Below are 27,276 nucleotides of genomic sequence, written 5' to 3'. Positions count from 1 at the left end.
ACAAGCTAGCTTGACATTCTGATCACTAATTTCTTGCATTCTTTCTAGGCTCCATTAAGCACCAAATCTCCAAACTGAGCTGACATTAGATATAAGACAATAATCCTTTAAGTCCCTCCCTGGATTTAAAACAAAAGGAAGCGACCCAGGCAGTCGACCGAGGTGTTTGAACTTGACACGATTCCGTCTTGCATGAGTGAGCTGGGAGATAGAATTCGCCCTTGGTGGAAACCCGTGTCTGAAATGACATCTGATTCCCCTCCTGACCCTTTTTTTCATCCTGCGCTACACTTCCTAACTCCTTTTCTCTCTCCCAGATCTAACAGTATATCTGACATGGACCACAGAAAGCTGAAGCGCTAGTACTAATGACTACTTCCACTGAGCTCCAAAGGACTTTTTAGTCATTAAGTTCAGGCACATGGGAAAGTGATGGAGGAGTGACTTCATTCAGAACAGAGCCGCCAAGTCATCTGAAGGACCTCAGTGATGTGTAAAGATCTGTTCATCCACTTTTGTTGTAAAACTGCAGGGACTCGAAATCAAATCTGAGTTAAGATCCATGGTAACAAGGAGCTCAGTACAATATGTTAAGGAGGGAATATACATTTAACTTCTTACCCGCAGAGGCCCTGGTTAAAAAAATAAAATCATGCAGCATTAAACACTGAGAGGAAAGCACTATCTGCCCTCTTCCACATACATGAGCACACAGGCAGCCACGATTGGCTAGTGCTGCCCTGGAGAGTTACAGTATGTTAGCACTCACACCAATTTTTGCTCTCTTGACTGGGGCAATAAATGATGCAAATGAGCTTAGAAATTACCTTGATGAACATTGAAATGAACATTCTTCATTTCCCATGACAGAAAGCAAGGGTGTTTTTATATTTATATTATATTTTAGAGCAACCGTTACTAATGTAGGATAGGGGAAGGGGACGGGGCTTCCAGGATTTCAGTTAATATTGTAATATTCTAAGAAATAATTTCAGATTCATGTATTAATTAGCTCATTTACTGATTTCATTTGGGGAAAAAGAAGACTGCTCTGTTTGTGTACTTATAAGTGATATCAAATAGCAGTATACTCTGATATTAAAATGCAGAGTGTGTATGCAAAATGAGTGTGTATGCAAGGTTTGCAGATCTGCTTATTATCATGTGTAAAGGTTGGTTGCATATTTATTGCCAGCAAAATCTGGTTTTATATGCAATAATAGCCACATATTTGCTTTTATGCCAGAGCATTCAAAATGCCTGTGAATAATTTCTTTTATACAGACATGCTTCATAAACAGAGCACTCTGTCCCTGTTCTTTTATGTTATGTTCATTTTTCTTTTTTTTTTAATTTATGTATTTATTTTTTTTTACACGGCTTACCACCCTGAACAGGATCAGATCAGTTTACTCTTCTGTAATATGGCCAAAAACCTCCTTTTTAATTCATTTATTTGACTGTTGATGCAAAATTAGGGCTCTTTCTTTGGGATCTTAGCAAATCAGGGCCAGGATGAATGGAACGGTGATGATTTATACTTGTTAACATGGACAGCATGATTCAGAAAGGTCTTGAATTGTTATGAAGGCATGCTGGGAAAAAAAAAGAAATAAAAAAGAATCTTAAGTTAAGGCTTAATGATGAAAACATGAAGTGAGCATCTCCTAAAGAGACCGACTGCAGACAGGCATGGGTAGATGCCTAGGGTTCGCCTGGAGCTACAACACCATAGGTGTGTGTTTGTGTGTGTGTGTGTATATATATATATATATATATATATATATATATGTGCTGTGTGTTTCAGAATAATGGAGAAAATGACATATCCATCCACACAAAACTGCCAACAGCAAGGACAAAAGTACAAAACTACACACACACACACACACACACTGCACACAAAGGCAACAAGCTGAAATTAATGAGTCCATCTGCTACAGCGGGCAAAAACTGTGCAGTCGAGGCTCTTGAGTCACATTTCAGCTTCTGTGCATGGGCTCTTGAAAGGGATGCCTGACATGTGTCAGGTGAGTCACACACCGCCTTAAAGGGTCATCTTTCTCAGCAAACATTGCAGCCAAACATGAACTGTGGCCCAGAGCAGGTACAGGCTTTGAAGAAATGCAGACTGGAAAAGCTCGCGCTGTTCAGTCACAGTCGTGGCATTGCAGAGCCGGCAGGTGAGGGTGAGCAGCCATGGACTGATGTTCTCCTTGGAAGTTTGCTTTAAAAAAAAAAAAAAAAGGGTCCTGACTCTCGAAGCAGTGCTACTCTATGATTTTTATTTATTTATTTATTGTTAATTGCTCAAATACATTTCATTGACTTGGTATGTAACTGTCAAGCTGGATTATGTGTGTTTGAACTTGGTGAACACAAAACTCTGCAATGCAGAGGCACTTCACTACTGACAAGCCTGTTACAAACAGCAGGAATCTGAGCCGGGAATCTTTCCTGACATGTGGATGAGTGTTAGCCAGCTCTTATCTGCTGCGGGAAATCGTAAAGATATGAGAAAATATGAAGAAAAAGCTGAATTTCAGTGGTATAGTGAGTGATTTGAGTGTATGATTTTCAGCCTGATTTCGATCTCGCTGCCAAAAATCGCATATCGTAAAAGAACAGTTTGCGCAACAGCAGTGTGATTTAGTGTTATTGCAACCAAAGACAAAAAAAAAAAAAAGAAATGGCAAAGTTCTGTCAGTGTCAGGCATTTTTCATTAAAATCTCAGAGTCTGAACTCTTCAATAGAGGAACACAAAACTATACCGCAAAATTCATAAGACGTACAAATGCAGCAATGCCAAAACATAAATAAAAGATGTGTTTTTACCCCAGGAAACCTTTTAAAAATGTGACCCCAGTTTTCTGCATAAAACAGAATGTAGCAATTTTCTTTAATTTCTTGTCTAGCTTTGGTATATCCGATATCTTATAGAATTCAGCCAAGATTTTTATACGAATCACCTCATAATAACCTCAAAACTCTGTTAAAAATTTTACAGTTTAAACCCAGTTTAAATCAGCTCTGTTAAAGAGTAGTGAAAAATCTCTTCTAAAAAAATCAAGAGGGAATTTAAAGAGAGAAGACCGGTCTCTGCGGCTAAAGGAAAATGGCAGAGCTTTAAGTATTCATCAACCCTTAAAATGCAAACTTCAGTAACCCTTCCTGAGCGCTTTATTATCCCCAGCTATTAAGGCTTTCACAAGAGGCCAATCTTCAAGTTAATAACTTTCATCCATTCCTTCAGCACAATAAATGACTGCTTATGTCTGTGAAGGTCACGTCTATACTGATGCAAACTGTTAAAGTTTAGATACTGAACAAAAAGCTTCAAAAACTATCCACCTGTGGTCAGCAGTGTGTTGTGGCCATTTCAGGCTGAAAATGTAATTGTTAAAAAAGCTCACTTCATAATAATAATAATAATAATAATAATAATAATAATAATAATAATAATCATCATCATCATCATCATCATCTCAGTACCCATCAGGACCACTGCTGACCTTCTAATATTTGGATGGTGGATCATTTCCACCTTAGTTATAATCACCTTCTATACTCTATGTTTATAGTCACATGATAATCATATTCCTTATTTATTTATTTATTTATTTTTGACATGACTGCTTATTAACCACAACAGATAAATTGTGTTGTTCTGTAAGTAACCGTTTGTAATGTAAGTAATGAAGAAAGGATTTACCAGTAATAATATCTTAAAGTGTTGTTTTTAAAAGGTAATTCATTTTGTACAATTTGTTCCTACAGTAACTAGTCCAGTAATTGGTCATTCGTCAACTCGTCATGGCCGCATCATTTCAGGAACTAATCCCCTACTCCCCTAATCATGACCTGTAAAGTAGGAAGTGCACATGGTTTTGTCTGAGTGATCGCTAGTTGGCCAATTTTAATTGCATACATCATACACCTTTGTTAACATCGTGGGTAAGTAAATGACTGCCATTATCCTCATCCCCATCAGTGTTGAATTGTTGTTTGAATGTCTTTGTTACGTTCTACAAAGTTTAATGTGAGAGCTATCGCATCGCACGGCATAAGTTGCAAACCCGTGCTAATACGTCGCTAGCCTATTCAAACGTATATATGTGGATGTGTGAACTGGCGATCTCATGTCGTTTTATGTTAAATGCACAGTGAATACAATGTGTAATGATTTAAACAATAACATTTAATTCATGTAAAAGTTTTTGTTTCTTTCATGCACTTTTATTCTGAAAACAGTGTACTTCTTAAAGCTAGCATACTCATTACACTTTATTGTACATTGCAGTTTCATGCTTTCCTCACAGACAGAAAGAAAAAATCATCTTCAAAGTCTGGGTGTCGGGTGCTGAGCACACAGTAAATCAGCTTTTTATATATAATTTGCATATATCTCAGAAATAGTCTATATATATATTTTGTATATTGTCAGTGTCTCAATAGTTCCCAGTATTTATGCAAACAATGTCTTTCCGGATAATTCGCTTATATTAATTACAATATTAGATTGCACTAATACAGTGGAACCTGGGCATACGTATATAATTCGTTCTGGTGGCGAGTTCTTAAGGTGAAAATTCATATTGTGATATAAATGCAATCGGTTTCAGCCACCGAAAAATATTACCAATATTACCAATTTCCAAGGGTCAAGGGTCCTCACAGGAAGTTGTGCCACCAAGCTTGGGCTAAAAAAAATAGAACAGATCACCCAATCTACCAATCTGTCAACAAAAATCACCTGAAAAATCACAAAGTTTTGAACACATGCCGAAGGCAACATTGGTATTGTGGGTTGACTCAAAACAGAAAAAACATTCATAAAATTCGTAAACTCGCTCGGTTGACATTGCTTGGCTTTCCTCTAACGCGAACAAGTTTTGAACGCCTCCCAGACGTACGTGCAACTTAGCTGCTGATGGTTTCACTGTATGCTGAAAACATGAAAGCAATCTACATTTTATTAAAATATATTTAATAAAAAAAACCTCCAAGGCTTTACAAAAACCACATGTATCCCAAATATTGGCACCCGTAAAAATTCTTAGGAACAAACTGAACTGAAGAAATGTTTTTCTTTTATCTAACCAAAAACTATACCATAACAGTAATTACTCTTGCCCTGGCTGCTGGAACACTTACTGGACCCGGGTTCTACTGGTAGACGCCAGTTTTATTATTAACATTTCTGTCGGATATGATTTTAATCATACAGCAGTTACAAGAGTTAGGTACTGTAATCATGCACTGAAGATGGAAAAGCACATTACAATTCATTCCAACACTTTCTCTCTGAACAGTGAAAGCCCTACACTACTAAAGAATTCAATGTGGAGAAATCACATTTAATACTCAGATATATATAATAATTTTCACTTTATTTCTTGGCAAGTCCAGCCAGCTACTTGCAGGCTAGAATTTTTTTTAATGCCCCGAAGGATCAACATCTATAAGGGTGAATAAAAATAAATGATCTCGCTGGTATACACACTGTTCCTGCTCTGATCGGTTGTTACCTGAAGCCAAACTTGTCCATGGCGATGGCGAAGTGGCGCGGCTGGTCGTAGCAGTGGTACAGGTTACGGTCATCCATGGGGATCAAATCCACATCGCTGAATATGAAGCAGTCGTACTCGGCGTCCTTTAGAGCCTCTGTATAGCCGACATTTAGCAGTTTGGCCCGGTTGAAAGTGTCTTCGCCAAGCTGAAACACAACAAAAAAACAGATATTGTAAAAAAATTAGACTCTAGTGGACGCTTAGCGTTGTACTCTATCCGATGCTCATGTCTTGGGACTCGACTTGAACCTTGCTTCTCTAAATAAAGCCAGCATACAACTCTCTGGGCAGAAGTATCAACTAAACAAACTCATTTTTGCCTGCTGTCTGTGCCTTATTCTTCAGCTACATAGTAATTTCTTAACCATTACATCCTAGATCGTTATTCCCGAGCTCAGGATTGCAGCAGAGAACAGACTGCTGCATTCCCATTTTTCTGTGATCTGGCAGAAGAAGATTTAACCACTCCAACAGACTCGGTGTCACTATTTTAAGTAATGAATAAAACATGATGGGACATGCTGTTAGAGGAAATAATCCAGGACCAGATGTGAAGAACGGCAGCCTTATGGTGGACCACAAATAACTTATTGTCCCCGTAACAGCATCCAAACGTGTGTTGTTCCTCGTATATCACAGCAATTTGCCAATGATTACAAATTTGAAGTTATTAATAAATGTTATTGTATTTTGTAACTGGTTAATACTGACAGTTACGGATTGCTGACACATGAGAAACCTTCCATAACTGTTGGAGAAGTCTCCTGACAGAAAACCTTAGCGTAATTAATTTATTTTTTATAAAGATTTATAATAAATAAATACTAGGTATCACAAAGATTCTATGCGCAAATATTTTTGTAACTAACTCCACACCCCATCTGCAGGCTGACATTAAGGTTTTAAATGACCTCATCATATTGTCTCTGTATATTTAACTGATGATGGCACGATTGGTGAAAAGCCATTATACAAGCTATTATGGATAATGTTATTAAGCTAATGTCAGGAGAGGATAGACTACAAACAAAAACTGTGCATCTGTTAACAACCAAAACTTTTTTTTTTTTAATAATTTTAGAATAAAGTGACAATCCTATTTAACTAATGTGTTTTTATTTGCTATGCCTGTCATGGTATTTATCTTGTGAACAGTATTTGGATGTCACATACACACAGGAAATTAGTTTACGGCTCAGAAGAAAAATGAAACTTTTCCCCTGTTTATTCGTTTCTTACTGAGGTAAATCATTTAATTCATTTTCACTGAGAAGTGAGAAGTTGGTGTCTTTAGTGGCTTGGCCGCTCTGCTGTGAAATACTATGCTGGTCACATTTCTGTATCTGCTTTCCTTTTTTCTTTCTGATACACTGTTTAGTAAGTGAGCTGTACTCTGTTAGAACATTCTGGCTTGTTATGCACCGGAATCGTTAACAATACGTCACGATATGAGCGGTTACATCTACATGATTTCCTGTCTCGCATAGCTTAATGGAGATCAATGCACTTCTGTGTTAGGCCAACCTGAACGAGACTCATTAGCTGTGTTTTAAAAGCAAAGCCTATTTACAACAAACACTGCTGAACTCCTGATCTACTAATCCCATAATGAGACAAATCCAATGTGATTCCTGAGATTTGAGCAAGAGATCTTCCCGTGAGCCAAACTGATCTGCAAAACGAAAGGTGTTGAGATATTTATAGAGTTTCACAAGCTTCTCCTTCAGCAAGCTTTAATCTGGAAGTAGCAAAATCAATACACAGTGACGACGTTATAGCAAATTTAGTATGCAGATTTACTTTGTAGCAAAATATTACACAGATCAGGTCCATTATGTAACTAAAGTTTAGCCTCGGCAGTGTAGGCATGCAATGTGTGAGGGGAGTAAATCTACTAAATTAAATCACTATGTGATCTCCAGAGTTAAAGTCATTAAGTGTGACATTTTTTTTTTTGGGATGGATGCCAGACAGTAGTAGGAGTGGCGATGAAACACATTTATTCTACCATCAATGAATAAAAACAAAACAAAACATGTGGTTAAGCAAATAAAATGTCATTAAACAAATAAAATGTGATCACAAACAAAATTTGAATAAACAAAATGCATTTATTCTACCATCAATGAATAAAAACAAAACAAAACATGTGGTTAAGCAAATAAAATGTCATTAAACAAATAAAATGTGATCACAAACAAAATTTGAATAAACAAAATGCAGCAAACATAATGGGATTAAACAAAATATGCTCACAGACAAAACATGATCAAAAAAACAAAACAGAAATAACCAAACAAAATGTGATCAAAAAACAAAACTTAAATAACCAAACAAAATATGATGAAACTAACAAAATGTAAATATCCAAACAAACGTATAAAACAAACAAAATGAAAAATTCCAAACAAAATGTAAATAACCAAACAAGATGTGATGAAACAAACAAAATGTTAATAACCAAAATGTGATCAAACAAACAAAAGGTAAATATTTAAACAAACTGACAAAACCAACAAAATAAAAAATTCCAAACAAAATTTACATAACCAAACAAGATGTGATGAAACAAACAAAACGTAAACAATCAAAATGCAATTAAATAAACAAAAGGTAAATATTCAAACAAACTGCAGTGAAACAAACAAAATGTAAATAACCAAACTAAATGTGATGAAACAAAATGTGCTTAAACCAAACCAAATGTGAATATTAAATGTGATAAACCAAACAAATTGTGATTAAAATAAATAAATAGGACTACATGTCAAACATCTACAGTAAACATGAAATTAACATTGCTCTGTGATTGTGAATGTTAAATAACATTTTTCTTAATAACTGTGCTATAATGATGCTCATAAAAGGTATATTTAATATATAATGACAACAGATTCATATGTTAGGTATTCACAAATAAGTGTTTGAAACTAGCGAGTATTTCACAGGGGTTCAAATCTGAAATACACCCCAAGCTACACCTCTGATGCAGGTCTGATTATAGAGCAGCTCTCCAATCTTTCAGAAATCTTCATCATCAATACGTTCTTTTCGGAAGGCTGATCCAAACACCTTACATCTAAAAGCTAACAAGAAAATGTGCTCTGAATATTATGAGAAATGCCCTTGGCACTATATCATGCTGACGTCTTTTAAATCCTGGTTTTAATCCATAGTATCTCAGAGGCACAGAGACAAGAACGTAACACTTCAATGTGCACCTTTATCAGAGAGAGAGAGAGAGAGAGAGCGAGAGAGAGAGAGAGAGAGAGAGAATTAAACAGAGGAAAACAGCAGATAAGGGTAAAAGGGAAATTGCCATTTTCTACAGCAACTATGCTCATTAACCATTATAGGACTCATTTTAGTAGTGAAATAAGATGTGAGCTACAAAGTCAGCTCAGGCAAATGAAGCAGTACATCTTCCATAATCACACAGCACGTTTAAAACTTCCGATTTACGAGACGATCATTTCACAGCACTCTCTTGCATTCTGGGTAAAGAAACAACACTGAGAATTCAGTGACTTATGTTTCATTTCAGGACCATAAAACTGCAAAACCAACCCAATAAAGCCAGGCTTCTTTTCAAGCCACTGCTCTAAACGGGGACAACAGCTCGCCTGGGAAGCATTAAAAGCTGATGTTCTCATTGAACCAAATTGCCAAATGGAGAAAAAAAAAACCCTGCCTTGATCTTGGTGCATTAATTAGATTCAACGTGGCTCCCAAATCTGCATCTCAGTGTTAGGGGAAAGGGGGGAAAAGTCTATTTGGTACCTGCCCCACACTTCATTTTTCTTCTACTGTCAAGCTAATTGCAGCCAACTGGCTGAGCCTATTGTGGGTAGATAAAACTTTTTAAAACTTTATGACAGGAAAAAGTGATGGCACCATATGCAAAAGACCAGACGCAACCCAATGAAGCAGAAGTGGCAGAGACTGTAGACTACAGAGCTGAGAAGCAGCCTTCAATTTTGGCTCATCGCAGCAATGTCACGCCTTCAATTCTTGGCCTTTGAGAGGCAATTAACCCCATTAGGATTTAGCTGATCATCACAGAGATGGCTGCTTGAGACGGACTTCTCCTTCCGGCTCTCTCACACAGAGACAGTCAGGGGAGTCTGGCCTACCTGCACCCGTTGCTATGGAGACTGATTAGGTCAGGTCTCAGACTGAGTGATTACACACATCGAGTTCCATCGAGTGTGTGTGTGTGTGTGTGTGTGTGAGAGAGAGAGAGAGAGCGAGAGAGAGAGAGCGCATCTGCTTTATCACTTCCCAGCAGGCTGACCTTATCACCCAGCAGAGCTATTGATGCCAGGTCTGGAGATGGGGCCAAGACAAACAAAGTGAGCTTAAAAATCAGTATGTGTAGATTAAAAAATATATACAGGGAGTAAAAGACAGCATAGAGGTGATTAAGCTTTGGGAAAAAGGAGAAAGATGAACAAAGCAAGGAAGCAACAAATCATACAGTTGTGGATGATGTATTACAGGACTTAAATGAGGACACCGTATGTGGCACAGCCGTGATAAAACCCGAAGAACACTACGGCTGTGTGGGAGGCTTTACCTGGTTTGTCTTGTTAATGAGCCCCACTACAGTATTGCATGTGGAGTAGTGTCCTAGTTTCCCCACTCGTTACTGTATTAAAGTTCAATCACCGAGACAGGAAAAATACTCAGAGGAAATAAGAGTGCTCAGTTAATGAAAGCCTAGCTGAAGTACCAACCAACACAAAAAAATTAAAATGCATGTTCGCAATGGCAAAGATCTAATTTCCGTACTGGTTTCTCCTGAATATGTAGTGGTGCTAGTTTAGCATGACCATAACTGCTAATTAGCACTGGTAAAGCTGGTCAGTTCAAATAACATGGTCTAACTAAGATGACTGATTCAGCACAAGCTGCTTTTTTCCAGCAGGGTGGCTATCAAATCGCTGCATGCAGCACTATTATTGGAAGCTATTGTTTGTTTCTTTTGATTCAGAAGAGGACGCAGGAGAGAACTGTCTTATCAGCTTCTTCCGTATGGTCACTTGGATATTAAAAAGCGGCACATGGTGTTTTTTTGGTTCATCACTGGGTGTGGAGGATGTACACTGCAGTGTATCTGAGACGTCATAGGCACGAGGCCAAGCAAACCGATTTACAGTAATGAAAGGCAGCCGTCTGAGTACAGAGCAAACAATCATGAAGAAACATCCGGCGATTGCTAATTAAATTTCACTCATAGTATGTTTCTGTTTCAGCAATAGAGCGACAATACAGACGATTAGAAAAGAAAGGTGCTGAAAATGAGTTACAGAGGGGCTCTGGTGGTAGCGGTTTCATTTATTACAGTAAGGTTAGAGATGTTTCTGAACTCTGATACAGCTCCTGTGGGATTTATGTAAAGACTAACAGAGAGATTATACCAATCGAGTTTTCGAAGCTGGCAAAACTATCGGTAATATAGATTTTGTGTATTGTACACATCATTTTATTTATTTTTTTTCTGTGGTGGGCTGATTTTAAAACAAAACATTTGCCTTTAAACACATAGCCAAAATTACAGGTTATAATTTTCAACAAAACAAGGTGTTTACATAAGTAAAGTAACCAAAATTTAGTTTCAGTTTTTTTTTTTTGGTCAGCTTCTAAGCTCCATACTGGAACAGTGCTGACTAAATAACAAAAGAACAACAACAAAAAAAAACAAAAGCTCTCTTGGCATCTGCTGAATAAACAAGTATAACGGCGCATTGAGAATTTCACGGAGGTCAGAACTGCTTGGCAGGAAGCTTGATTTTGATGGCATCCATCATGCAGCCAGACACCGTTTGTCAATCAAGCTTAGTGACAGACACCGAGGCTTTCACGGCCTGCCTTACCGTATATATCACACTTTGTACCATAAGCAAAACAGACAGATCGTACTGCTCCTGCACTCCACAAGCAGGTGAAAGCTGCCAATTCACATCGTTTTCATCGCAGATACAGACCCCCAAAATGTCCTCCAATGATTTCTACCACTAGTTCTACCAGCTTCTTCCGACAAGAGATACTTCAGATTACAATGGTGCAGGATAAGAAGCCTTGCACAAGAAGTCACTCCATGACCTTTTCTGAGATTTGTACTGCTACAGCCTGGATCTGACATGGATTTCGTTGGGAGTTATACAATATGTCTAACATTTACAGGTGCAGTTTATTTTACTGTCAGACTAATAACACAGCCATCTGTTGTTTGCAGAAGTATTCACCCTCCTTGGTCAATACTTGGTGAAACCTAGAAACTTTGGCTGCAATTACACATACCAGGTGAAAGTCTTCTGAATATGGAAAGTTTACAGACCACTAGATTTTGCACAAGACTTTCTGTTACAAACTTTTAGACTAATTCTAAACACTTCTGCTACTCCTGATTCTACAATTTTTTGCAATTCATCTACAGGCAATAATCCATAAAGCCAAACAATAACATGATTTTAGCACCTTTTTTGCATATTTATTAGAAATCAAAAATTCTCTCATTAAAAGAAATATTGGCAAAGGCACCCCTGGCTAAAGGCACTATAGATTGAGCCCAGGTACATCCTGTTTGTTTTCATTATCTTGAGACGTCTCTAGAGCTTTCCTGGAAATGACCTGTGGCAAATGAAACTGACTGGCCATGACTAAGAAAGGCACACACCTGTGTGTGTGTATAAGGTCTCACAACTCACAGTGCATCTCAGACCAAAAACAAAGCAAAATCTAAGGAACTCTTTTTAGATCTCTGATCAAATTCTGTAAAGGAAGAGATCTGAGCAAGGATACAAACCCTATGAGCATGAATATGAATATGGAGCACACTGGTCTCCATCACTGTGAAATGGAAACAGTTTGGAATCACCAAGACGACTCCTAGAGCTGGCTGTCTGACCCGCAACTGGGCTAGAAGTGACTTTTTCAGATAGGTGAACAAGAACCCAATAGCAAGTCTGACTGGACTTATTCTGCAGAGATGGGAGAAACGGTCGGAAATATACCATTCCAGAAATACTCCATTAATCAGGCCTTGATGATAAAGTGGGAAGACAGAAGCCACCCCTAAGTAACAGGCATAAAGAAAGCACCTAAAAGATTATGACAGCATGAGGGAAAAGATTACCTGGCTTGTTTAGGCAAATATTAAACTCTTTGGCCTGAATTATAAAGTCCAAGGGCTATACCTGACACAACCAGGTACTCATCACCTGGCTTGTACCATCCCTTTTCTTCAGGGACTTCTCAGTGGCAGACTGCTTCTAAGTCAACTTAATCTATTTAAAAAAAAATCTATAATATAATGAAAAGTGAAAGAAAAAAATGAAAACGTCTGAATATTTTTGGAATGCAGTATATTATTGTTAGATATATTAGTCTTCATTATTATAACATCTAACGCCCTCAGTGCTTTAACTCTGGCTTCGGATCTTGCTGAACTTCTGCAGCAGTACAAGCCACTTCAAGCTCTTTGTTCAGCGAAGGCAGGTTTATTATCAATGTCTAGCATTGATCAGCACTCACACTGATAGTACTTTATCTTTAAATCCAGGTTAAAGACCTGACTGTTCAAATTGGCTTATTTGTGACTGTGATACTCTGTAGACTCTTTTAGTCATTGTGAATTGTTTTAATAACATTGCCATTTCATTGGTTAAGTCCATTTTTAACTCTGACGTGATAACAGTAAGTGTTATAGAAATAAATATTATTATTACATGAATAACACGTCATATTGAAAGTGCAATATCCAAATATTATCCCAGATCGCATTTCTTGTCCGTATTGTGCAGCTCTAACTCGTGGCTAATCACCTAATACGGAGCAAAATATCGACACAGCACAGTGTGAAGCTGTCAGTCAAACCCCACATGGCTTATTGCAGTGAGCTTTAAAAGATAAACCTATCATGTGTTAATGGCTGACATCTGTTTTAATGCATCAAATGCTCACTTTCACCAACTTCCTTCTCCCAAGCTGACTTTTTGTAATAAGCGACAACAACCCAATACACAATAGATTTCTTTTTGGAAAGCGATTCAAACAGCAGCATGAAGAAAAGCAATTTCAGGCTGTGTTGCTTGTCGCCTGTAATCTTTGTTATGCATTAAATTTGAAACAGCTTATTATGATACCTTCAAAAGGAAAAAAAAAACAGTGAGTTGATTGAATATTGAGGATAGAGTGCATAAATTGGTATAAGTCTGCCTTGTTTCAGACCCAGCAGTTCTAACAACATCCTGATTAGTCTAGATAGTCGACAACATGCTATCATGTTGATAAACAGGTTCCCTCTTTATGAACATGAAACATTCATAATGTATACATCATCGTATTTAAACCTCTAGAAAACTATCTATCTAGATCTGTAAAGTTTGTGCTTTATAAGTGATGCACTATGATTGCTCTAAAAATGATACCAATCATACCCAAATCTTCAGACAGAACAGTGTGCTTTAAGTAGGCTGGAAGTGAAGTGTGATAGCTGTGAGAAACATGGAAGGAATGCTAATGCATAGCAATAAAGTGGTTGACCTGCTTTTGGTCTAAACCGTGCAGGTAAAGGCAGCATCGCAGGATGGGTGAAGGCAATGTCTCATCAGTGCCTGATTAACCCACACTCAGCCATCAGCCAGCAGGGATTCCAGATAAGAACCTCACTGCATAATGAGAGCCCATAAATCAGCCTTTTCAGCGATCTTGCTCCAGGTAGAATGCTGACGGAGATAGGAACAAGATATATTAGCGTGCGAAAGCTCAGCTTTCTCTGCTGTCTAACAGGTTCATGGGACGTTGCTGAAGTAGATGTCATTCTGCAATCAAGGAGGAAGTGTTCTCATGAGAGATGATGATGCAAATGCCTGTTCTGGAGTGTTTTCGTCTTAACTGTGTATAAACCAACCAGCTTAACAAAACACTCAAGGTTAATTACAGCTCTAAATGTGCATTTAGAGCAAACATTTTGTTCCTGTTTCCCTCCGAGGTCCTGTTGTTACACAAGTCCCATAAAACTACAAGCTGCCCCAGATAATTTGTTGAGTTAAAACAATTACCACAGTGTTGATAAATTGACCTCGGGCCAAGGACAGTCTACCTCCACTCTTAATTTGCTCCTGTGAGACCCGGGCCAGGCTGACATGATCTACACAGATCCACACTGATAGGCATTGCTACCAGGAGGTGAGGACAGTAAATAGAAGAAATGTTTGCAGACTTCATTGATGTCCTTACCTGCAGGGTCTGCTGGATCTCATTCAGGACATGCCACCCTCTGACCTCAACTCAACAGGAACAAGTACTGATCAGATCAGTCTACTGCTATGTTTACAGCTGGTATAGATACATGCTCTGATCTACACACATCTCCTGACTCACCTCCTGAGGCAGGTGGGTGTGCTGCAAAACACTGCAGATGATACAAATATATTTGAGATGTGTTCTAATATCAGGTGTAAAGAGGCCCCTGATGGCTATGCAATCATTTTCCTCCAGAAAGAGATATCTACTTTTTAATACCAAGCACCAATGGGAATGATGAGCGAACAGAAAAAAACTCTCAACATGCACAATACAAGTGCCTACAAAAATTAATGCACTGCATAAAATTAATAAACTTGTCCTGCCCTAAGCTATGCGGTTGTTCCAACCGTACACTGGCGTGTCAGATCTGCTCGACGTGTCTTTCTGGCTCAGCTCCAGGCGTTGGGTTTTCTTATTTTCAGACATGCTATAGTTCTCCATCATAAATCTGTAATATCTATAGTCAGAATGAAGCACTGATGATAAACAAGCTGCTTTGTATGTGCTCTGTCTGCTCTAGAGAGTATGATGTACATATTTCACATATTCCATTTTTTATCAGCAGTACAGGCAATTCTAGATTATAAATGTTACTGTCTTATAATTCCTTTTTTTTTTTTTTTAAATTGCAGCCATACCAATAAAACACAGTTTAATTGGAAAGTTTTCAAGATAGAGAGAGAGAGAGAGAGAGAGAGAGGTGATGCATTTACAGTGTGACCTTTCAATATGTAGATACATAGTGATAATGCCAAACATTTGTTATAACTGTCCCCATAATTCACTGCATTACATAAAATTCAACGAGGACATGAAGTGAAATCTATTGAATCTTACCAACATATCTGAAAACCTGTGTCATAACAGTACATAATACTAAATCATTAACCAAACTAGGGAAGTAACCAAATATGAATATTTATACAAACTACACAAAAGAACAGCAGGTGATCTTTTCTTTTTAACAAATGCTTGTCATAGGGCATCTGGTGTAGACTAGCAGTGTACGTCATGACTGGGATCCCACAGGACACCACAGGAGCAGGAGGTTTTACTGTCATGTAGCTGAGAGCAAGAGGTCAGATATGTAAGCCCATGTACCTTGTTCATTAACATGAAAAAAGAAGCAGACTTCATTACCTCCTGGGCAGGGTCATGGTGGTTTCAATTTGGCAGCTAATTTGAGGTAGGGTTCATATTTAATTAAGAAAAATAAAAAAAGAAACTTCTGGTTAGACCACAGAGCTTTGTATGCTGTTACACCAAAATAAAGCATGCTGGGGGATGTGATGCGACACAATGAATCGAGTGCTGCTAACCCACACTACACACCAGACACCGCCTCTCCCACTTCACCCGAGTCTGTTATTTTCATATAACAGCATGTCCTGGAGTGTGTTATTCCCCTTATAGCACAGTAGTTTGCCAACGATTGCGTTCCCTCTCTCTCTCTCTATCTCTCTCTCGAACTCGAAACCTGTCATTTTACTGAGAAACCAGAAAGTATAGACTCCTCTGTCCTGAAGACTTTCCTAAACTGGGAAAGTTTGACAGTTACAAAGTGCTTACAATTGAGACTCCTTCCATTATATAAATGTCTCCTAACAAAACATATTTCACTTTGTTAAACAAAGTTTTGTTTTTTAAGTCTTAGATTACACAGAGTGGCCCTGTCCGGTCCCGGTGTGTGAGCTGTGCTGCTATACGAAAAATACTGCATGTCATCTGACCAATCAGATGAGCCTTCAACACACCATGGTATATAATCTTTTATTAACATACAGTTTAAGGACCTGAACAACGATCAGTAAATATGAAATGCTGAAGAGGAAAGCATGGCAATAATCAGAACCATAGAGACTGGGAATGATATGCTCTTGAGATGGCCTTTAATGCGTCTATATTATCAGACACAGTGGAACCTTGGCATACGAATGCTCTCCCTTACGAATTTCTGCGGTAAGAATTGACATTTTGCAAGAAATTTACATCAGCATACGAACTATTTTTGGCATATGAACAAACCAAACCAAACATCCGGGAGCCGTTCAAAACTTGTTTGCGACAGTGGAAAAACAAGTGAAGCCAAACGAAAGCGAGTTCACGAATTTTACATTTTTTTATTTCATTCAGCGAAAGCTGTTTCGAACGTGTCAACCCACAATACCAACATTGCCTTTGGCATGCGTTCAAAAGCTACGTGATTCTTCGCGTGTTTCATTGACAGCATGGGTGATCTGTTCTATTTTTAGCCCAAGCTTGGTGCCGCGACTTCCTGTGGGGACCCTTGACATGGAACACTTGGCTCAGGTCAGTTCTTTGTAAGCAGCCATACAGTTTACATACACTTCGTATTGGTAATATTTTTGGGTGGCTGGAACGGATTATCTGTATTTACATTATTTCCGATGGTTCAATTTGTTTTGCAATACACATTTTCACCTTAAGAACTCGCCTCCAGAACGAATTAAATTCACGTGAGGTTCCACCGTATGACAACTGAAATCTGGAAAAAATATGGTTCTCAATAATTAATGTTATCTCACTTTTTCCTGACTGGTTTAATGTGTTTTGCTTGATTTGCTAAGCTGATGACTACCATGTGTAAAAAATGTTTGTCATTATTTCAAAGTAAAAACTTTTAAATGAAATATTCATCCAGCTGTTAAAGCAAAAAGAATCAACTAGTAATAGAAAGATCACTGACCCTTTTGTGAAACATCAGTGTGATATAAAGCAAGCCAGCCATCGGGTACATAAAGTGGAATTAGCGTGTGTTCTGAGAGCCAATACTCAAGTGTTGTTCTGATAGTCTGCTGCGCCGTGTTTATGGGGCACAGAAGAATAAGGATTTGGCCGATGCAAATGAGCACTTGGTCCCGCAGTGCAGTGCTGGAATGTGATCAAGCAACTCGTTAGCTCCCAAACATCTGCCCCTGTACCGCACAAGTCAACAACTCCAAAATGCACAGAACAGTGTGATTAATGATTCAGAGTGGCACTCCTGAAGCATGCGACATGTTGGTATTCTCGCTGGTGATCTGGTTCATGCCATTATGAAAGATGGGAGTCTGTACAGATAGCCTGACACTATGCAAATCACACAGCCTGTAAAAATTCAGCCTAAGGACGAAACTAGCAGGAAGAGTGACAGAATGCTAATGCAACAGAATGTTAATGCAAATGGTTACTGTTGACCAATAAGGCCAGTGTTAATAAATATGTTAATATGGTGAATATTTAAAAGCTTTCTGTGGAAATTGAGAAAAGTGCTTCAGTGGCATGAAATGAGACGTTCCTGTGAAGTCAGAAGTGTCAAATTCATCATAGGTCACTTTGTGGGAAGTAGCGATTAGCCACATCTTTACATATAAGCTAAATTTTCAGTCAGAAGGTATCTTGATGTTAAAAGTACGAACCATTCACTAGAGTAAAGGGAACTGTGTTCTAATATTAATTTTCTGGTTGCCTCGGTTTGTATCAAGTTGGTCTCTGTATTAGTGGTCGACTGACTGCAGACTGATGTGTGTGTACAGTGGATCAGAAATTATTAAGATTCACAAAAGTATTCACTTTTTGCCTGAGGTGGTGTGCACTCTGGACCACTCTGTATTCATGTGCATTTATCCTCCTCTAAAATTTGACCAGTCTCTCTTTTATGATCTCTGAGTTTAACTGCCTTCCATATACCATTTACCTAGAAGTGGCTTCGGACTTCACACTCTACCATAAAGATAGAAAGAGTATTTCACAGAGGCTTGTGCTTTGGGCAGATGTCTCTGAGGGGGACTTCTAAAGCTTGGTTAGAGCGGCATCTTGGTTCTTGGTTAGCTCCCTGTCCAATATCCTTTTAGCCCGGTTATTGAGTTTGGCTGGTTCGGCCAGCTGAAGGAGGAGAAGTAGGAGGAGGCCGGGTGTTTCGAAACTTCTTTCTTTATATACTGATGTACCCACTGTGATCCTTTGTATACTCTTGCCCAGTTTTATGTCTCAACACAATTTGATCTCAAAGGTCTACAGAGAGTTCTTTGTACTTTCAAGGCTTGGTTTTTGCTCTGACATACACTTGGAATTATGACACCTTATGCACAGAAATGTATGTGCCTTTCTAAATCCTGTCCAAGCAGATGGATTTGTCATGGGTGAAACTCCAGGCATCTCAAGATAACCAAAACAATATGGAGTGCCATAGCCAAAGGTCTGAATATTTATCTAAAAGAGATACTAATGCTTTGTCATTATGAATTACTGTGAACAAATGAATGAATAAAAAATACATTTAATGCATTTTAAACTAAATCTGTAAACCAATAAACTCTACATAATTTGAAGGAGCCCTAATACTTATACTTAATCCTAACATACACTATATGATAATGTGAGCATCAATGAGTCTCTATATATAGAGCAGCTCTGAACGGCCAATACTTCACAACCACAAATGGAAATGTGGGTGTGTCTTTAAGAAGATATATGGAAGTCTTTAAATAGGAAGAAGGAAGCCATTACAGATTTTAAGCAGCTAGCTATGGCACTGTATCATATCGCTCTATATAAGGCTCTCATACATTCAACAGAATAATAAAACAGAATATTCATCATAAAGTATCACTCATATTATATGAGGTATAATAAACATTGAAACTTAATCAAGCTCTCACTCTGCCATCTGACAAAGTAACTTTGGGTCTTAAAAAAAAAAAAAAACACTTCTCCTACTAGCATACTAGCCATCCCTACACCATTGCATCACGTAGAAGAAAACGAAGACACCTTCACTCTCTGCTTTAAGACAGTATTCCCCCAGATGATTCACTCCGGATTAAAGAAAGCACTGTGGCAACTGAGAAGTTCTTAGCTGCAGAAGACTCAGTGTAGAAGAGAAGACCTTTCGACTCCAGACAGCTGAAAGACTTCAGACACGCCCTCTTGACTCGCACCAGCAGGACTGCCAGGATCATGGCTCTTACACAAAACTGAGAAATTTGTGGGGAGAAAAATTACATTTGTTAAGGTTCAAAGACTTTTCCACTGCCAGATATTCAGGCCTTCATTCAGGACTATTTTTCTTTGTATTTTGTAGTTGTTGCACCAGTGGAAACTTTGCCAGATTACTGTACTTTTACTAGATTGAATGTTTTAATCATTTGAAAATAAGGAATCATATAAAATTGTCTGTATTTTTAAATCCCTACTACCATAACATGATTTCTAAGGCCATTTCTAGTCATATCACAATCTTTACTGCTTGCTAGCTAGCTATGTGTTACCTCATAATTTCTGAGAGATTATTTTCAGAAAATTACAGAAATGTATTTGAATGTATCTGAAAAAATTCCAAAGGATTTTAAAGAAATTGTAAGTCATATTCATATATGGTTAATAATATTCACTGCTAAATTTTGAGACATTTTTTACTTTACTATAACAATTTACGTGTGCATGACTATTACAATAACCAATCTTAGTTGAATTTTAGGCAATTTAGCCAAATCTAAAACCAGTGCAGGGAAGAATTTACTGTTTAATCCAAATGTTAATGGCGTTTTAATTTACAGATGTAGAGTGCCATAAAGAAAATGTCTTTATTTACAAGCCAAGCATTTTTTTGGTCATCGGCCTCAATGCTCTAGTTATTTTGATCCCTTTAGGAGACCTTTGAGGCTAATCTAACTAGGAGTAGGCTATAATTGGACTGCCACAGTAAATGACCTCAATTTCTCACTGCTTAAAAGGTCAAGCATAAAGATGGAGACCACTCTGGTTATCCCCAGTAGCTCAGTGAGGGCAGAAGTACAGACTGATGAAAATCAATTACACATTCACATTTGGTTAATTAGGAAACAGAAAGAAAGTGCAGGGTAATTACAATGATTTTAAGCTAAAGCTAGATTTACAGCGTAGTTAAGGATCTCAGAAGCTGATTCTATTTACATTTATTTGTTTAGTAGTGAGACGAAATCCAAAGAGTTAAAGACTTATTTACAGGCCCACCATTGGCTATGTTCAGTTCTGACATGAGAACTCAACCTTCTGATCAGTGACACCTTGATGATATAATCACTGTAATGATATTGGGTTGACTTTTCCCTGAAGACTAGGCCAACTGATGCGACTAAGGAAATCTCAGCACAAATGTCTTCATGGATGATTCCATTTACCATCTTTCATCATCAAGTTTAGCTTTACAATGTTGGTAAGGCTTGTTCAACCTAAATCCACTTTCCAAATACGAACATTCATTACACTTGAACAGCGTCAGACTGGCAATAAACACTCCAGTAATTATGGCTTATACTTCCAGAGCATAAAGTCCTTCCAAAGACCATTTAACCTTCTTTCAATATTACAACCTAAATATCAACTGCTGAGTCTAACGCAGACATAAAAAGGGCAAGCAATTAAAAAATAGGCTTTAATTTTTTAATGCACCTCAGTCTGTTTTGTTAATATGATTTAACCCAGGTGTGTGTTTTACTTTGAAGGATTTACAGTGTGCACTGATCCCACACTGAACTTTAATTAGCAACCCCATTAGTCTTACAAACAGGGAACTAAGCCAGTGGTTTGATAACCAGATGATGTGACTCCTCCTACAACTCTTCTGCTCTGAATGTGGCTAAAATCATTGCCTTCCTTTTATTCTGTTAATGCCCTCTTGAACTGAACACATTAGCAATTAGTCTGTCAAATACTAGGGTGCTTTACAAATGTCATCAGCATCAATAGCTTCATCTTATACCTTTTGAGCAAATTTAGTATAAACTGTATATGTGGCGCTTCTATCAAGCAGGTGGAAGAATCATTCAGCAGAGTCACTGACATGGTAGTATGTGTGTGCTGTTTGGATCAGACATACAGTGGAACCTCGGCATACGAATGCCCTCCTTTATGATTTTTCGCCTCGAGAATTGAAATTTTGCAAGAAATTTGCATCAACATACGAAGCATTTTCGGCATACGAACAAACTGAACCGAACGCCGGCCAAGTTGTGAGTATGTCCGGGAGCCATTCAAAACTTGTTTGCGTCAGTGAAAAGCCAAGCGAAGCCAACCGATTTTTTATTTTACAGTCAGTGAATGCTGTTTTGAAAGAGCCAATGTTGCCTTTAGCATGCGTTCAAAAGCTACATGATTTTTTGCGTGTTTTTTGTTGACACATTGTTGGTGTAGTTGGTCTGTTCTATTTTTATCCCAAGCTCATTTCCTGTGAGGACCCATGACATGGAATGCTTGGCTTGGGTCAGTTCTCTGTTTACATACGCTTCGTATATGCAGTATTGGTCATATTTTTGTGGTGGCTGGAACGGATTATCTGCATTTACATTATTTCTGATAGGAAAATTTGTTTTGCAGTACACATTTTCATCTTAAGAACTCGCCTCCAGAACAAATTAATTTGTATGCCGAGGTTCCAGTCACTTTACTGGACTGAAACGCCTTGTTCCACATTTCATGTGTAATTCTAATTCTAGAGACCGAAGCTCATATTTTCAATGCATTTTAATTGTTTTTGGTTCCTTCCTCAGTGCCACATTCTGACTGCCATGCCTGTATATTTTTAGTTGATGGATCTCAACCCAGCAGTGACACAGAGCTGTATTAAACCCCAGCAACACTGCTGTGCCCAATAATCTCAAACACCCACAACTGAGATGCTACAGCCATGTCAGTGCAACTGCTCTGCTGAGGACTGTCCACCAATCACATAATCTCAGTGCAGGACACCCTGAGTGAGACGTATTATTCGGACATCAGCTGTTGTGTATCAGATATCATGATTTTTTATAGCAAGTCATACTTTGTTTTTTAAAATGTCAGGTTGTGCTGCTGGGGATTAGAACTGGAAAAGGGTTCATTAAAAGCATTTGCTTTTACTGTACACTATAAAATCAGATCTTTCCAAGGCAATAGATGTCCGTGGTTACAGAGTATGCATCATCTCAGGTAAATTCCATATCAGTGAAATTGTCTTGCTGACTAAAAATTCATACACTCAGCAAACATGACAAATTTATATTGCTTTAATAAACCTACAGCTCAGTTATATAAACTAGCTAGGTATCTAGGTCATGGTCTGGCTGAGGAGCTGCCTAGAATGGACATGTTTAGCTAGTTAAACTTCCTTCTTGCTCTGCTTTTTAGTGATACAAAAAATGTGTTCGATCGTGTACTCGTAAAACATTACGTCTTAAACATGACCATAAATGTCAAAGACTTTATGTACACAATGCTGGATGTGTCAAGAGAGTAATAAAAACACTATGAGATATGGATATAAGCATGTTTGCAGGTTTGGTCTCCACTTAGCAATGGATAGCAATGAATAGCAATAGCTTTGTGTTTTAGTGCAAATCCAAATTAATTAGTGGATAATACTTTAGTTAATGACAATCTGTTTCCAGAATCTCAGTCAGATTACAGTCAGGTTGCGAGGCTACTCGTATCTTTTTGCAACCAGGTTGCATACATATATCGTTTTTTTTCTTTACAAACACTGAAGGTGTCTGTACTGTGAGTGTTGACAATATTGGTGAGATCTAAGGCATGTGTTTCTTTTGCTTATATTTCTCTGACAGATTGACAGATTCTTGAACCATACAACACACAATATATGAAGTTTGGGGATATAAGGGCTCACTTTAAAGAAAACTATAAAAACACCGCACAACAGCACACTTTATTTGGAGGAGTTGGCACAGGAAATAACATCAAATATCAATTTGATTCACACAGAGATTATGTCCCAACCTCGATGATTTGTATTCAGGCTTCACTAGATCAACACAAACACACCAGAGTTTGATGCCAACTCAATAATGCGACTTACGCAGAGGATAATCCAACCAAGTGAACCATCCTCAATAAACTAAATCAATAAACAGAAGCAATATGCCTAGATGTACTACATTTGCATATACTATAAATATACATAATATTATAAACATGTAAAGTAGTATTTTCAATGACTTCCAAATGACAGGGAATAAAAAAAAACAAATGAAATATTAAAAATCCATTTTAAACAGACCAGATACACAAACCCCATGTACTGAGTTTGAAGAAATAAGACCTTATGTGAACCACTAAAAAAAAAAACCTCTGTAAAAGTGGATTAAATTTTAATTGACTCGCTTAACTCAGACTTGTAAACAGCACTGAGGAAATTTTAAAGGCTAAAACTTTATGACTTGCTGCTGAATTAAATACAGGGTGAACTGACCATGCTTTTCCGTGCATCCCTTTTTAGTCCAATGCAGAAATCATGCTGAGATCTGAGTAGCGGCTCATTTTTGCTCTTAACGATGGCCCCTATGTAGATGTCAATGGATCATTTCTCCTTATATGATATTGCAAATTTGTAAACTGCTGCTGTAATCTTAAGATTGCCTCGCACTCATTCCGCAACACTTCATTATCATTATCAACATTGAATTGAACAGAATTGACTTCAACATCCTCTCTGTAACTGAGTAGCAGGAATATCCCAAGGGATCAAGCTAATAAAATGTCATATATAAAGCCCCATATCAGCCCTAACACCAATATATAAGTGTGCCAATTTTTGTCAGTGTCGAGATTGGATGATTCTGTGCTCATGATAGCCTCAGATTCCTCTTACGATGTGGTTTTTTTGCTGCTGTAGCCCATACACCTTAAGGTCTGATGTTTTGTGCATGCTGAGATGCTTTTCTGCATACCACATTTGTAAAAAAAAAAAAAAAATTGATTATTTGAGTTACTGTATCCTTCCTGGCAGCTCGAACCAATCTGACCATTTAGCTCTGACCTCTTATCAAACAAGCTGCTTCCAGCAACAAAATGGTCACTCACTCAGTTTTTTTTCCACTATTCTGTGTTTCTAGAGACTGCTGTGTGAGAAAATCCCAGCAGAGATCAGCAGCTTCTGAAATACTGCAGATATCCAAATAAGTAGTCCATCTGACACCAGCAACCAAAACACACACTTTATTCTGATGCTTGATGTGAACTGAAGCGCTGTGATTTTTTTGCATCGCACTGCTGCTACATGACCTAATTAGATAACTGTGTGAATGTCTAGGTGTAAGTGTTCCTAATAAAGTGACCAGCGAGTGCATAATCTCTGTGTGCATTACAAAATTGATCCTTATCTATCACACCAATTTCTTTCTTTCATACTGTGTCACAGAGAAGAACAGTCTATTAACTGGTGTGTGTGTGTGTATGTATGTGTGTGTGTGTGTGTGTGTGTGTGCCTAGGAGTTTGCTGACTTATGACTGGATGATGATCTAGAAGGATTATGGAAAAGAAAGGGAAAGTAAAATATAACAAAAATATTACACAATACTTTTAATATTACTTCATACTTTTCTAAGACATTTCTATGATTCATGAGATGCATCATGATATATAGATTTTTATATCAAACATTCAACAAAAGCAGTGTTGATTTTTTTTTTTTTTTTTAAGTGGACTATTATTTTTTTTTTATGATACTTTAAAGATAAAAATGAAAATGGGGAAAAGTGTAAGAAAGAAAATCGCTAAAAACAGATTGACAAATTTGTACAAAACCAAACCTACTAAATATATAAAATAACTAAAATAAATAAGTAGTACAAATAAATAAAAGAAATAAATAAATACTCTGCAAAAAAAATTTAAAAAGCAGAAAACTTAAAAACAAGTACTTCCAAAAAGTTTGTAATCGCTTTTAAAACAAATAAATATATATATATGTTGCAGATATCATGATACTTACTGTATATCTTCTAAATGCATGTGAAAATTGATCACAGTCTTGATAGTGTCGTTTCTCTCAGCCTTATGAGAAATCCAGCTGTTTGCTGGGTCACGTTTCATTCAGACAGCTGCTGAGACTGCTGCTTCTCTCTTCAAAAACTAGTCGAAGTGCAAAAGAAAACAGCAAGGCCATTTGAATTTATTTAATAAACCCCTTTAACAATATAGTGTCTGGGTTTTACATCTTTAGAGAGGTTTACAGATAGAGGGGCGGAATAAAGTGTCCTTGAGATGAACAATATCTAGCAGAGAGTCGATCAATATGGCAAGTCCGCTTCCTTAGAAACACGCTCTCTGGGTTCATTAATGAGAGAGAGAGGGCTCAGAGACGTCTTAATCGATATGTAGTTTATAGGCCTTGTTTGAAAGACCTGACATATCCCGAGTAACATGTTCATGACATACTGGGAAGAAGATTCGATGATAGAAAGCCAAGGAGACAATGGGAAGGTGTTTAGGAGACCTGACATGGTTTCTTGGACTGGTAGAGTATGAGCTTTCAGATTTCTATCCTCAAAGCAGCACAAGGCTATAATATACAGTAAGCATACATGTTTGACCATCTTAAATCATCCAATTTATTAAAAATGAACTGTACTAAGAACATGTATATTTACATGTTCATGCAATCATCCAATTATTTGAACAGTTTTTCCAGTCCTCACCTGTCCATATTTAGTGCATCAGGGCCTGCTACAGCCTCAGATTCATGTTCTTGGTAAAGCCTGATGTGTTCTTCTGCCATTATAGCTCATATGCCTCAAGTTTCGATATGTTATACATTCTGAGATGCTTTTCAGCGGTTACAAACAGTGGTTAGTTCCTACAGCCTCTCTAGCAGGAGTGGACAAATCAATTATTCAATTATTAACTAACCAACTAAGCCGACAAATACTCCAGTGTGCTACCCAGTTTTGTTTGTTTGCTTAGAAACCTAACTGACCTGACCAGGCTAATAGGATAATAAATATATATATCACCCCCATAGATGTATGTCTATTCGTTACTTATTGTAAATATACCACTATGCACTCCTGGTTAGATGCTAACAGCATTTCATTGGCTTGATACATGTACTTTGCACAATGACAATAAAGTTGAAACTAATTTAATATGCAAGATTTTTAGCTAGTTAGGTAGAGTAAAGGATCATTAGTATATGATTATTATCCTCTCCAAGCAAGTGCTATATTCTGTCTAAAAGAAGACAGCAAGTTTTTGGTCAATGTTTTTGCTATAACATTTGGTGTTTTTGTCAATATATCATCAAAACTGTCTGTTTCATGCCACTATGGCTGTAAACAGTGCTTACTTTCATCATTAATGCATTTCTCTCACTCTCTGTTCAACTTTATAGCCTAATTTATGTGAAAAGTCGAGGAGAGAAGCAGAAAAATATACATCCAGCCTATGCAATGGTCAAAGTTACTGAGACCACATTTTCCTCCATTCTGACGATCGATGTGAACATTAACTGAAGCTCTTGACCTTTATCTGTATGTTATGTGTTGCACTGCTGCCTCGTGATTGGCTGATTGCATTAATGTGTCTAGAGTCCTTTCATGAGCTAGACTAAAATAAATGCCCTTTGAAAATATTAAACCTAA

The 27,276-nt window shown here is 37.6% G+C and overlaps 1 protein-coding gene across 7 annotated transcripts in view; it reads right to left on the bottom strand.

The window, feature by feature from the left end:
* Nucleotides 1-27,276, bottom strand: part of b4galt2 (UDP-Gal:betaGlcNAc beta 1,4- galactosyltransferase, polypeptide 2) — a 132,912-nt gene that overhangs the window by 32,771 nt on the left and 72,865 nt on the right. For all 7 annotated transcript variants that reach the window (XM_058394368.1, XM_058394369.1, XM_058394365.1 and 4 more), the window contains one exon: nt 5,530-5,717. In XM_058394368.1, coding sequence (XP_058250351.1) covers nt 5,530-5,717 — 188 coding nt within the window. The remainder of the gene's footprint in view (nt 1-5,529; nt 5,718-27,276) is intronic.

Source organism: Hemibagrus wyckioides, linkage group LG07 (assembly GCF_019097595.1).
Source record: "Hemibagrus wyckioides isolate EC202008001 linkage group LG07, SWU_Hwy_1.0, whole genome shotgun sequence".
NCBI lineage: Eukaryota > Metazoa > Chordata > Actinopteri > Siluriformes > Bagridae > Hemibagrus > Hemibagrus wyckioides.
This window is presented reverse-complemented; position numbering and strand designations above follow the sequence as displayed.